At 50.0% G+C, this 13,857-nt stretch overlaps 1 protein-coding gene across 3 annotated transcripts in view; it reads left to right on the forward strand.

Annotated features, from left to right (window-relative positions):
• The first annotated feature begins 1,133 nt into the window (after positions 1-1,133).
• Positions 1,134-13,857, forward strand: part of GFRA2 (GDNF family receptor alpha 2) — a 139,350-nt gene continuing 126,626 nt past the window's right edge. For 2 of the 3 annotated variants that reach the window (XM_006864416.1, XM_006864417.1), the window contains exon 1: positions 1,134-1,843. In XM_006864416.1, coding sequence (XP_006864478.1) covers positions 1,804-1,843 — 40 coding nt within the window. In that variant the 5' untranslated portion in view covers positions 1,134-1,803. Of the gene's footprint in view, positions 1,844-6,936; positions 7,252-13,857 lie in introns of all 3 variants that reach the window. The other variant, XM_006864415.1, reaches the window with a different exon arrangement.

Here is a 13,857-nt window from a genome sequence, read left to right on the forward strand (position 1 = left end):
CCCATCGACAGATGGATCAATCGCCCCCTTTCCAGCTGGGGTAGGGGGAACCCCACCCGGCACCTCAGGAGCAGGGAAAAGAAATAACAACTGCTTCGTGACGAGCACCTCGGAGCCCATCCTGTGGCCAAGAAGGGGGCCCCCCTGAGCAAGGTGGCAGTGGCCGCTGAGCCTGGCGCGAAACCCTGGCCTGGGGCGGTCTCGAGACGTCCCCACCGGAATCTTCCTGTGTGGCTACGACAGGTTCGCCGGCCTCTGAAGAGGCGGTCAGCGTACCCCTGAACAGCAGTTTTCTCCCCGAGCTGGAAGAGGAAGGCCAGCGGGGAAAGGGGAGTCTCAAAAGGCTGAGCGGCTGGGGCAGGCGGGGGACCAGAGTGCCGCGGGCGTTTGGGGAAAGTTCTCGAGCTCCGAGCTCCATACGGAAAGCACACGTGTCTACGCGCGCCGACCTAGACCCGGGGCAGGAAGGCAACGCTGGGGACTGGTGCTGGAGGGGGTCTTTTTCCATGGTGCCAACGGGGAGATGCTGTACTTGGGCTTTCGGGCTGGGGCAGGTTTTTCTATTGCCCTTCCTTCCTCCTGAGGCCCCGGGAAGGCTCCGGCATGCCTAATTCGTTGCCCTCGGGCCTCGGCTCAGCCTTCGAGACCCGGCGGCCGCAAGAGCAGGGACCGTGGGGGCTTGGAGCGCGAAACCCACCCGCGGGAGCGGGGCTTAGAGTGGGGATGGGGGGGGTGGGTGGGACAGGACGAGCGATGTGCGAAGGCTTCTGTGGACTTGAGCCAAAACTGTGGCCTGGGAGCCGGTCAGTTTCCGGCAGGTCAGTCCCGGGAAGGGCAGGCTGCTAAGCGGAGGGAGTCAGAGTCTCAGCGCCTTGGCCATCGTTCCCCGGCGCCACCGCCACCACCGTGTAGCCGCCACCGCTGCAGAGTGTCAGTGCTCGGCCGCACTCCCGAGCCCCGCGCCGTCAGCCGCCTGGGAACCCGAGCGAAAGGGGCGCGGGCGCGCGAGCCTCGCGAGGGAGTCGTGAAGGGGGAAGGGGGCGGGAGGAGGGAGGAGCAGGGAGAGAGGGAGAAGGGGGAGGGAGAGAGAAGAGCGAGGGAGAGCTAGGGAGAGCGAGAGCAAAAGATCGAGGGAGAGGAGAGAGAAAGACACACACGCAGAGACAAACGGGCGCTGGAATTCCATTAGAAAAAAAAGTGAGAGGAGCAAGGGTTAGTGGAGAAGATTCCCCCCCCCCCCATCTTTTCTTCGTCTTGGTGCGAAAGAAGCGACTCCTGTCTCCTGTCCTCGAAGCTCCCATTGGATTGTTTCTTGGCTTTCACACCCGTTGGTGGATTTCTTTCATTTTTTTGCATTTTGTTCTGACCCCTACCCTAGTCTCTTCCTTCAGCCCTTCACTCTCACATCGCTTCTTCCCCACCTCCCCAGTCCCCTTCTGGGAAGCGACTGGGAATCGGACCCGCAGGAACTCGCGCCTTCCGGGACGAACTGAGAGGAGGTCTGACCTCAGGACTGGGCTGTTGGCTTATAAAAACACATATATACAGTATATACGTATATATTTTATCTTGGCTGGGAAGGGGGGCGTCGAGAGGCAGCCCACCGCCCTCCTTTCACCCCACCTCCTCCAGCCAGAGGCGAGAATCGCAGGACTCAGGATCTTCCTCGGGTGGACTAGCTGGGATCTCCGCATTGGATTTGGGGCTGATTAACACTGCTTGGCTATTAGTATTGTTGTTGTTGTTATTAATTTTTAACCCAAGGGAGAAAGAAAAAGAAAAGAACTGTGGGATTTATTTAACATGATCTTGGCAAACGCCTTCTGCCTCTTCTTCTTTTTAGGTGAGTACCTGCGGGCGGCGAAAGCGACTCGCTCGCCTGAGCCTGGGGGGCAGAGGGGACTGCGCCAGCAGGAAGCCGAGAACGCGGGGAGCTAGCAGCGAGCCGGCGGGCGCGGGCGAGGGCGAGGGCGAGGGCGCGGGCGCGGGCGCGGGTGGTAGCCGTAGACCCTGCGAGCCGGCGAGAGATCGCGTCGCGAACCAAGCAGCGCACTGAGCCCGACCTGGGCGGTGCCGAACCCGAGCGGAGCCCGGGCTGCGAGGATGCGGGCGCAGTGGCGGGAGCCTTGGCTGGCAGTTTATGCTCTGGGATTGGGAAGGAGATTTAAAACACCCCAACCATCTCCGCGCACAGGCACGCACGCGCGCGCGCGCGCGCGCGCGCACACACACACACACACACACACACACACACACAAACACATTCACTCCTTCATACATACAATGATAGCACTGGTTTCCTGCAAAATAATAGGTTTAAATTGCAGTAACTTAAGAAAAAAAAAATCAACTCTTGATCTAGAAGAGGAGGAGGGAGAGAGAGGAAAATCACGTCAGCCCGACCTTTCCCGGATCGGTTCTTCGAGTCGATCTTGCTATGAATGTGGTGGTGGAGGACTTGGGTTTCTCGTAGAGTTCCTGGTTGGACATCTCTGGGAGAGCGCTGGCAGGCATCCCCCAAACTGCCAATCAACCCTTGGAAAACGCACCCCTCTTCCCCACTGCGCAGAACTCTTCCCCGCAGCTCCACTCCCTAGAACACTTTGCAAGTTTCTCCCCACCCATTCCCCTCTCTGCCTCCCAGATCCGAGCCAGATTGGTGGGTGAGAGTGGAGGGTTATCGGGCCGCCAAACGTGTACTGTCGTCTCTTCCCCCAAGTGGAAAGAGAAGTGAGGAAGGCCAAAGTTTGCTTCCTCCGGTGAAAAAGGTGAGAGGTGAGGGAGGAAAACAGATGTGAACAAAGACCACTGCTCATTTTGGAAATTCTCTCCTCTAAGGGCCGGGGAGAGGGACTGCTTTGTACTCCTAGAAACAGGGTAGTTTTCCCCCAACCCCAGATTTCCTCTCCCTCTCCCCATTTAAGCCATGTGAAATCTCAACTACTTGGAAAACTGGGATCTAAAGAGAGCGTTCTTGAGGTGGTGGTGGGGAAAAGAGGCTGTTTGCAGGGCAGTGTCTGACCAGAAGTCCCAGGCAAGGCTGCTGCGGGTGATTAGATGCTCCAGAGAGCGCTGTGCCACTACTGTGTGTGTATGTGTGTATGCGGAAGGAGCACATCTGCTCAGCGTAAGTGCAGTTCTAGCCAGTGGTCAGCCAGGCTGCCCACCTGGGTTATGAGTGCTGCGTTTCCTTCTGCTTGCTAGAGGAGGAGTTTGGGGATGGTGGTAGGGAGGTAGGTGCTGCTCACAGAAGGCCCCTGGAAATGTAGTAAGTGCTCCCTTAACCAGGATAGGGCTTCAGATTCAGTATGGGTCTGGCCCAGGGACTCTTTGCCAATAATCTCACCCCATGAATTGAATTCCCCAGGAGGTATAGTCCTGTTCTGGGATGTGGTCTGCACCTTTCTGTCTCCCCAAGCCAGAAGCAGCTTCTCTCCTGGGTAGGAGGGGCTGAGGGGCTGTCATCCTGAAACCTTTCTCAGTGACCCTCTGGAAGTAGACGTTCACTCTGGAGGGGCTATTATAAAACCTGACCTTTTCTCTTGGTGCTGGTTTGAAAACAGCTTTCTGGAACCAAGAATGGTGAGGACCAAGAAGAAAAAGCTTTATTTCAGGAAAAGCAACTAGATTGCTGGCTGCTGAGCTGCAAAGACCTTAGGCAGGCAGGCCTCCTAAGTGTAGGTGCCTTTTGAGGTGCAGGGTGAAGTGAGAAGTGGGGAGCCTGGGTCCCTCCGACACTTATAGGGCCTAGAGTGTGGTTTCCCAGTTGAAGAGGGCTGAGGGCTTAACTCTGTTCTCTTTCCCAGAAATACTGTTGGGATCATCCCGTGTTGTCAGAGATGCCCACTCTGGTGTCTCTTCTGGGAGTAAAGACCTTTGTCTACCACCCTGGGCCTGAGTGGTGAGAGAAGGGAGTGAGGGCAACATTTCTTTTGACCACAGGCCTTGGGTTCTCCTTTCATTGAGAAGCCACTTTCCAAAGTGTGAAGCATTAACTGAGTGACTTCAGAATATTGAAGGCTGTGGGTTAGGGCTGTAAAGAGGAAGGAATAGGTTGATGTTCAGGAAACTTCAGTCCCAGGGCTCCTTTCCAGGCAAGAAACCCCTGTTTGGGAGGTGACTGGAAATTCCACTTGGAGGAGAGGCTTCTCTGGAGCTTGAGAGGTAGGCCCTTTGGACTGGGGTGTGGGGAAATGGGTTCCCAGGAGCAAGGGCTTTTGATGTGCCCCTCCCAAGGACCTGAAACCTTGGTGTGGAGGCCTTTCTTGTACAGCCATCCTGACCTCCAGAGTTGATATACCCAGGGAGAGAATGAGGTGGGGAAGAGCAAATTGAGAACCGACCTGCATTCTAGCTCTTCGGACATTTGATTCAGGAGGGTGGCTGTAGATCTGTACTTTCTTAGAATTCTTGACTAAAGTCTCCAGGTTGTAATAATTCCATTCTCTGACTAGGCTTAACTGCTTTTAGGGGTCATGAAGCCACCTAAAAGACAGGGACAAATAGCAATCAGATATAGTTTTCCTCATTGCCCTGGTCATGTGCACTAGCTCACTTTGGGTATGGGAACCTAGGATTGTTCTTTGGGGCTCTAGGCACCACTTGTAGGGCAGTGTTCTTATGGCCTTAATCCCTTGAGGCGCATTTCCTGACCTTTAGGCATGCTGTGAATTCTCTGCCTTCAGAAAGTCAGGGATGAAGATGCTAGGATACTCTTTTCTCAGTCTACCTCCAGCAGAGCAGTCTGAGGCTCATTCAGGGCAGGAGGGATGCTAAGGGTGAAGTTAGTGGAGGGACCAGGGTGGGCTGTTCTCCAGGTTCCAGCAGACTGACTGGCTGGGCTGTGGCAGCAGGTGCAAGCAAGGCAACGTCAGCTCAGCTGTTCCTGGGTGCTCCAGATGCACCTGAATTATGCTCTGGGGACCTACGAATTTTCTGAAGCCAGGAAATAAAGATGTACAGGAGGACACCTCTTTAGCCAGTACCTGGGCAGGTGCCCTGCTACCACGCTAGTTTCTTCTTGATCTTGCCTTTAGCTCTTCCTGTTCTGGTCTGTTCAGTGGGAGAATGAAAGGTCGTTATCTCTAGACCCTGAGGCTTTCTCCATCACAGGCCCACCCCCTGCTTCTCTCTTCCTTCTCCTGTGGTGTAGGCCTCCTGTGTCCCTTGTCCTCTTAGGAGCAGATTCCTTTTCTCTTGCTTTTTCTCTCTGGAGTGATAGTCTTGTTGTCCTAAGCTGTGCCTCTAGGTGTCGCTGTCTCCCTGCGGTAGTTCCTTCTGAGGCGGGCCTCCTAGGGGAAATAAGTGAGAAGTGGTTCTGGTTAGAGATGGGGGGTGGGGGGTGAGAAGGGTAGTGGTGGGGGACTGGTCGGGGTGCAGAGAGGCATTCTGCGGTATTCTGATGAGGGTACTTCTGGCCTTGGAGTTTCTTGTATTTGAGAGTGGGATGGAATAGAGAAAGTCTTGGGCTTAGAAAAGGCAGACTAGACTGCTAGGTCGTGGTATGGGCTTTGTTCAGCAGCCAGAGTTAGGGGCTTGGGAGAAGACAAGGAAATTAGGGAGGAGAGGTTTGTGTCTAGAGGAAACCATTCTGAAACTTGGCTTTGAAAGGATCAAGTGGGCCTTTCCCTACCATGTTTTTCTTCCCATCCCCCACCCTTCTGAGGCACTGTGCCCTAACTGGTTTGGACAATGGATGAACAGGGTGGGGTCATGAGCTCTTGTCCACTTTGGAGAAACTGGGCTCAATCCATGAGGTAAGGGTGTGAAGGAGGGAAGCTGTTTCCCTTTTGCAGTTGTTTCTTATCTGACTCTTTAGAAGGAAGGAAAAAGAGGAAAGACAGGGGAGAGGATTTTTAGATGAGGGCAGAGAGCAGAGGGAAGAAAGAAAAAGAGGAGGTGAGAAAGAGAAAGCAAGGCCATTAAAAAAAAAGGTGCTGGAGAAACAGACCTCTTGGGAGGCTATCAGAAGGAGATGCATGAGAGCTAAAAATGCAGGGAGAAAGGAAGGTGATCTATAGAGCAGAAGAAGAGAGAGGCAGAGGGAGTAAATTGAGTTGCTTCCCAGGCTAGTATTTTCTTTTGAAGGGGATCTGGGCCAGAACTTGTCATGTGGAAGGTAAATTTCAGGTCTCTGTCTGGTGGAAGTTGGACTAGAGGGTGTGGAAATGCTGGGCTACCTCCCTTCTAGGCATGTGTCAAAGCATTGGGTTAGGCCTATTTCTCCCAGTCTTTCCTTTAAGTCCAGGAACTCAGAGTAAATGGGCTATGGGTCAGAGGGGACTTTTCTGCCTCTTATGTCACCTTGGAGTGCCATCTCCCTTCTTCGGACCTTGGTTTCTTAAGGGACTGAGGTCCTAACAAGCTATGAAAGTTGAGTTACTTTCTGCTGATTTCATGGCTTATAATACGCTGTCTTGGTTGGGCCTCTGGCTGATCCCGAGGTTTATAAGAGGACTGGGTAGTATTAAAGTGAAATTCTACCCCTTTGCAAACTATCGCAAATCCTGAAGCCCCTGGTTCTCTGCCGAGGCTGTGGTAGTCTTCTGTGATCTCTTGGCATTTTAAACTGTCTGTGGTCACCAGTGGAGGCCGAGCCCACAACCATGCTTTATTGTACTAGGCTCTTAGGCCTAAGGCCAGTGCTGAGGAATGGTGGCGTAGACACCTGACAAAAAAAAGTCATAGAGCCATGGAAAAATGAGTGTTTGCGCTCTCCTTTGGGTTTGGGAAAGGCTATTAGTGTCTGGGGTTCTTTCTACTGTCTTTCCTCCGGTCCACCCTATGTTGGGTTAGGCAACATTGAGTTGACCTTGGTTTGCATTGGTGTAAAATGGGTGTGACATTCCCAGAAGAGTCCAAGTCCCCAGACCTGTATCTTGGGTCAGAGATTGTGGCGGCCCTCATTCATGCTTGTCTTCCCTCCCCACTACCCAGACGAGACCCTCCGCTCTTTGGCCAGCCCTTCCTCCCTGCAGGGCCCTGAGCTACATGGTTGGCGTCCCCCAGTGGACTGTGTCCGGGCCAATGAGCTGTGTGCAGCTGAGTCCAACTGCAGCTCCCGCTACCGCACACTGCGGCAGTGCCTGGCAGGCCGGGACCGCAACACCATGCTGGCCAACAAGGAGTGCCAGGCGGCCCTGGAGGTCCTGCAGGAGAGTCCGTTGTACGACTGTCGCTGCAAGCGGGGCATGAAGAAGGAACTACAGTGCTTACAGATCTACTGGAGCATCCACCTGGGGCTGACAGAGGGTAAGCCTGGGTGGGGCCTTGAAGGGGGAGGCACTGGTGGTGGCGGTGGCGAGAGGACTGAGATGGGGCATACGGTGGGGCCAAGAATTCAGAAGGAGGACCTAGTCCTGGAATGAACTAGCCAGCTGTCTACCACCAGGGGAACCCAGAACCCAGGAGATGTAACCACCTGACCTAAGATGGCCACTGTTATTGAAGAGAAGACTAAGAGAAACAAAGAAGGAGGCAGAATGACAGCAGGAGAGGTAGAGAGGATGAGATGGTAGGAAGAGGAGAAGAAGAGCTAGAGAAATGAGATGAGCAGAGATTGGGGAAGAGGAAGGGAAGCAAGTAGCAGAAAAGCAAGTAATGATGCAGTAGCAGAAGATGAGGCAAGAGTAACCAGGCAGATGGGGAAGTGAGAACCATGAAGAGAGAAGTGGAGGGCCACATGTGTGCAAAACCAGCTGTACAGAGGAAGCAAGCCCCCACCCTCCCTGCTGCCAGAGAAGCTGAGATGAGGGGCTGCTTGTTCTGTTCCCATCCTTCCTTGCTTCTTGGAGACTTGCCCTCTCAGATAGCTTCCTAATTCTATGGCCTTTGGGCTGTGTATGGGCACCAGGTCCCATGTACCTGCTTCCACATTCCAAGGCAGAAGCCTGTAAATCCCTCCCCCTGTGACTTTTCCTCCCTCCAACCTGCTTCCCACCTCAGCTGGGGTGGGGAAGACTTGTACATACCTAGATCAGATGCTCATTTATTAATCCCACACGTATTTATTGAGAGTTTACCATTTGTGAGTCATTGTGGGAATAGTGGAGAACAAGCTGTATGCAGCCTCTGCCTTCGTGGAACTTATTGTCTGGGGATGCAGAGAAGTCAGGGCTTCAGTAATATGGTGGCAGAAGTGGGTTGAATGACCAAGCACAGGAGACTGTGGTGTAGCACATAGCGGAGGTATCTAATCCTTTCTTAGAAAATCTCAAGCCTTCTGAGAAGAGGCCTCTTCCAAACCGAGATTGTTGGAGTTATACAGGTTAAGAGGTTTAGGAAGAGTGTGTGAGGTAGAGGGAACAGCTTGGCCAAAGGCCCAATGTGAGAGAGTTGAATTCATTCGCACAACCACAAGTAACTAAATATATGAGTAGAGGGAGGAGTTGGAAGCAGTGATGAATGAGGACTGAGGAGAGGTGTGAGCCGTACAGTATCTGGTGGGCAGTAAGGAGCCCTAAAATGTTAAAGCAAAATGATTGTATGTGAGCACATCAAATGTGAGATGATCAGACCTATGCTTCAAAGAAAGTTTACTTAATTCCAATGATGGACTCCTGGTGTGGTGCTGCAGGTAAATGCGCTGGACTGCAAGGTTGGTTTGAACCACAAGGTTGGCAGTTCAAACTCACCAGCTGCTCCTCAGAAGCCCTAGACAGGGTTACTCTGAGTTGGAATTCACTGATGACACTTCACAACAAAAACAACAATTTCTATGAAGAGGAGCTGTTTGGAGGTCACTGCTGTATACAGGCCAGCAATGATGATGGCTGAACCAGAACAGTGGTAGGCAGAGGAGAAGATGGATTTAAGAGCTATTTAGGAGTTAGAATCAACAAATTTACTGAGTAATTGAAGGTGAAAGGAGTCAAAAAGGGCACCATATTTTCTATCTTCGGCGTTTGGGTAGGTGACAGTGCCATTCAATAAGAAGAAATCAAGGTTTTGAGTGGGGGAGGGCAGGATAGATGATGGATTTATTTTATGTGCCCTGCAGCCTGTTGGAACTGTTTATGGAGTTCAGGTGAGGAATTTTGTCTGAAGATATAGTTTTAGGAGTTGATATCCACCTATAAGTGGCAACTCAAGGGAGTGTATAAGAGCACACAGGGTAGTTGTGGAGAGTGCAGGGGAGGAGGAATGGACAGCTCCTGGAGCCTCTGACATGTAAGGGGTAGATGGAGGAAGGAGACCTGCAAAGATGACTGAGAAGGCACTGGACTGAGGTAGGAGAAAAACAAGGGATGAACTCATTCTTAGAAGGAAGGAATGCCAACAACATCCTAAACTTTTGACCAAGCAGGAGAAGGATTGAAAAGTGTCCTCAATAGCCTTGGGGAGAGCTTTTTAGGTGACTAGTAGCTCTGGCAGCATAGTGGTTATGAATCACGGCTGCTAATCTCATGGTCAGCAGTGCAAAACTACCAGCTCTTCTGCGGGAGAAAGATGAGGCTTTCTGCTCCTGTAAAGATTTACAGCAACCCTGTATAAGGTCGCTATGAGTCAGAACCAACTCCACAGCACATAACAACAATAACAAGTGGGGGCAGAAACCTGGCTGGGGAAAGAATGGGAGATAGGGAATGAGGAATGATGAATATGGACAACTCTTAGAATTTTCATATGAAGAGGGGGAAAAAAATCACAAGCAATGGCAATCTTTTTTTTTTTTTTTTTTAAATGGCAGTGGCTTGACCAGTTTAAAATTTGAAGGAAGAACACTAGAGCTGGAGATGTTAAGGTGGACAAGGCAAAAGGGATAGTCTGTGGAACAGTGTCCTTGGAGGAACAGAGTCCTTAGGGACAGGAGGGAGTGGACCTAGAGCATGGGGAAGGATTAGCCTTAATCAGAAGAGGAGCTCTTTACCATGGTGCTGAAAAGGATGGGATGCAACTGCAGGTGTGGAGGCAGGAGAGGGATTTCGGACCTGGGGCTAAGATAGCTTAAATATGCCCTATATATAGGAGTACGATGGAGTCAAAGTGTGGGGCTATAGTATAAGCACTGGACTGCTAGCCACAAGATCGACAGTGCAAACCCACCAGATGCTCCTCTGAAACCCTGTATAGGGTTGCTATGAGTCGGAATCAACTCAGTAGCACTTCACAACACCAACATAGGAGTAAGATATACATATGATTAATAGTAGTATTACCACCATTAATAGCAAAGTAATTCCTCATGTATTGATTAGGTGGCCACTTCTACCATGTTAGCCACCTTGATTCCTAGAACTAGAATTGAGCAACGAGAGGAAAATACTGTCAGAAAGCACAGGCACTTTATTCTACATGAGACAAAGAACTGTCTTCCACTAGAACCTGACTCTGTACTGTACAAAAAATTAAGACTCCTAGCTCAATGAGCTTAGTTGGTTTGTTTCTTGTTTTTGTTTTTTTACTGGCAGCTTTGAATTTCAACCCAAAGGAGAGTAGGCAGCAGGTTAGGGTGGGCTTGCTCCTGGCTGTAGAAAGGACAGAAGAATGACCAGTTAGTAATGCCAGGTGGGAAGGCTGGACTTTTTATCACAAACAGCTCTTCATACCCCACTGGTTCTTTCTTGCATCATTGCCTCAGAGCCCGGAGGACCGTGATGATCTGAGCCTCAAGAAATGAGGTGTTCTGACAGTTACAATAAGCATAATGCCCTGTACATTTGTGCTGTCCGCTGCTGTGAAGTTTTCAAAGCCCTTTCAATCCAGTAAAGTTCCCAGGTAACACAAATGGTTTGCACTTGACTACTAACTTGAAAATTGACTGTTCAATCCCATCCAGTGGATCCATGGAAGAAAGTCTTGGTGATCTGCTTTCATAAGGATTGCTGCTTTTGTTGTTAGGTGCCGTCTATCTTGTAACAGTCCTAGGTACAACAGAATGAAATACTGCTCGGTCTTGGGCCAACCTTATAATTGTTCCTGTGTTTGAACCGATTATGTCAGTCCATCTCGTTGAGGGTCTTCCTCTTTTTTGCTGACACTCTGTTTACCAAGCATGGTGTCTTTCTCAGGAAGATTACACCATCTGAAAACTCTATGGAGGAGTTCTAATTGGTAATGTATGGGTTTGCCATAAGTAGGGATTGACTCATTGACAATGTTTGGTTTTATCTCAGTGCATATGGGATGCTTTACTAGAAATGATTCATTTTTGGTGTCAAGACTTGAGATGATCTATTCATTCACTTATTCAACAAATACCTTAATCCATACACTATGAATGAAGAAGCCATGGCCAGTGTACTAGCTGGAAGATGTTTCTCCTAGGCTCACCTCTACGAAAGCAGACCATCTTCCCTTCTCCTTCCTCAGAAGCTTGCCTCTTTCTCTGGGGGTTTCCACAACTCTCCCCTCTGACTGGGTCTTGGGGTCCAGAGATCGTTCTTGCCCAGAGTGGAGCAGGTGGAGTTAGGAGGCTTTTGGACAGAAGGTAATGCTCCTGGAAGTAACTGGGTCTACCAGAGAGTGAACTATTCATGGTCAGCCTGAGCAGCCTCCCTGGGAGTGGAGTGAGGGAGCTATACATACTTCCTCCCTATTCTTTAATCACAGTTAATAAACTGTCTTGGACTCCTGGATTAACACTGGACAGACTGCTAATATAATCATAAGACCAGTAGTTCAAACCCACCTTATACAGGTTCACTGTGAGTCAGAACTGATTTGACAGTGCTTAACAACAACAACAATAACATGGCTAATGGGGATAGAGGGGTGGAAAAGAGTTCCTGAGAAGAGAGGTTTGCAGATTGGGATTTTCCCTCTGATTTTTGGCTTGCTGTCCCCTAATGATGGGTGATTCGCTGTTGGGCTTTGCTCCACCTTCTCTGTTTACCTGCAACTAAGTCGATCATCTGTACTCTGAAGTTCTCAGGATGTGGAAAGAATTGGTGGGCAGCAGTGAAGGAAGTGGAGGGAGCTGTGGTAGGAACATGGCCTCAGAAGGTGCGACTGCTGAGTTTCTAGAGAGGTTGAACTGCAAAGGTCATAGAGACCATTGGGCCCCAACCCCTCATTTGATGGGGAAGTTGAGGCCCTACGAGGTGGAGTGGCTTGCCAAAGAACACAGAGCAAGTTGATGGTCAAACCCAAGTTAGAATCCAGGACTCTCCATCTCCTTATCCAGGCCCCTTCTCACTGCCCGGGGGAAGACATATGGCCTGGGACTTGTTTTTCTCTTTTATCATTACCACTGTGGGTTAATGCACTGGACTGCAAAGTCATTTTGATCTGCAAGGTCAGTGGTTCAAGCTCACCAGCTGCTCCTTGGAAACCTTATGCAGGGTCTTTATGGATCAGAACTCACTTGATGGCTCTAACAACAACAACAACAATAACCATAACCAGCAGTATTTTCATAGTGAGACTGTTGCTATTGACTGTCATGGTGACACTGAAATTCAGGATAACCTTGGTCCTTTGAACATAGAAGAGCATATCCCTCTCCCCCTGTCCTTCTCAGGCTGTGGACCTGGAGTCTGACATAGTGGTTTTGGATTTCCCATGGTGAATCCTGCTTCAGGAACAGGTCACATGTGTTGACTTAAAGAGGATGGACCCTCCAAAATGGGCTTGGAAGATGATGTTTCCCATTGAGAGACCCTTTAGTCAATCAAACCGATCTATCTACCCCCCTGTGCATAGATGTATTAGATGTAGGAGGGAAGGACAGACTTTGCTCTGGGGGATCCATCCAGCTGGCCGGAGAAGACATGACCTGCGGAAAGTTAAGTAACAATAGCATCTTCCAACAATAGTTTTAGAACTGTGTATTTTGGGAGGTGATTTTCAGAGTGGCTAAGGCCTTGGGTTCTGAGCTTAAAGCCTGACTCTGCCACTCATCAGATGTGTGGCCTTGGGCAAATTCCTTAGTGTCTCTGTGACTCCGTTCCTTACCAGTAAAACAGGGATAATAGTGAAACCTGTCATGTAGAGTATTTGCAGATTAAATAAGTTAATAGAGCTAAATGAATTTTCAATGGTGCTTTCAATAGCACGTAGAAAGCACAATATAACATTTTTATTATAAAAGTGATTCCCTAAGGTAATACATTTGCATAATATACTTAAAGTTATATATTTACATAACACAAAATGCATTTGGCCCCAACAAATAGTAATTGTTTGTAGCCCCACCATAAGGAGTTTTTCTGCAGAATATAAATGCCAGTGGTGTAGCGTCGTACACTGAGATTGTATGGCCTTTGGTGGCCCTGAAGGCTCCAGGAAATGAAGCTGTACCTTAAAGAGTGAGTAGCATTTGAATAAGGTCAATTGGCAAATACCAGTTGGGCATTTGCATTGCTAGGCACTGTGGCCATAAAGTGTGCTCCTATGGAAGCTATTTCTTCAAGAGCGAAAACATTTCCTCCCTGTCCTCTGGGGCCCTGTTACCTTTTCTGGGGGGTACCGACTCGATGGTACCTCACAGCAACAACAACAACAAGACTCCTAGTATGGTGCTTTAGGATCAGCACTGGACTGTGAACCACAAGATCAGCAGTTCAAACCCACCCACTGCTCCTTGGAAACCCCATACAGGGTAGCTCTGAATCGGAACCGACTCAACATCACTTAACAACAACAAACTGGTGTAACAGACAGACTCCTTATTCTACAAAGCAGCAGAGGGCTAGTTGCATCTCAAGTTCCAGCCTTGGTGACACAGTCGGCCTGTCTGTAAGAGGTTCCAAGGTCCCACTACTGAAGTGGTAGGTGGACGCTTCCTGCAGGTGGTCCTCAGAAGTATGCCTGTCCATGCCATGGGCTCTGGGTAGATGGAAGGAAGATCAGCACCAGCGTCTCCCGTGCCTTAACACTGTCTGAGTGATTGTCCATTGATTTTTTTTTTTTTTTTTT

Source organism: Chrysochloris asiatica, unplaced genomic scaffold (assembly GCF_000296735.1).
Source record: "Chrysochloris asiatica unplaced genomic scaffold, ChrAsi1.0 scaffold00064, whole genome shotgun sequence".
In the NCBI taxonomy this organism is placed as follows: Eukaryota; Metazoa; Chordata; class Mammalia; order Afrosoricida; family Chrysochloridae; genus Chrysochloris; species Chrysochloris asiatica.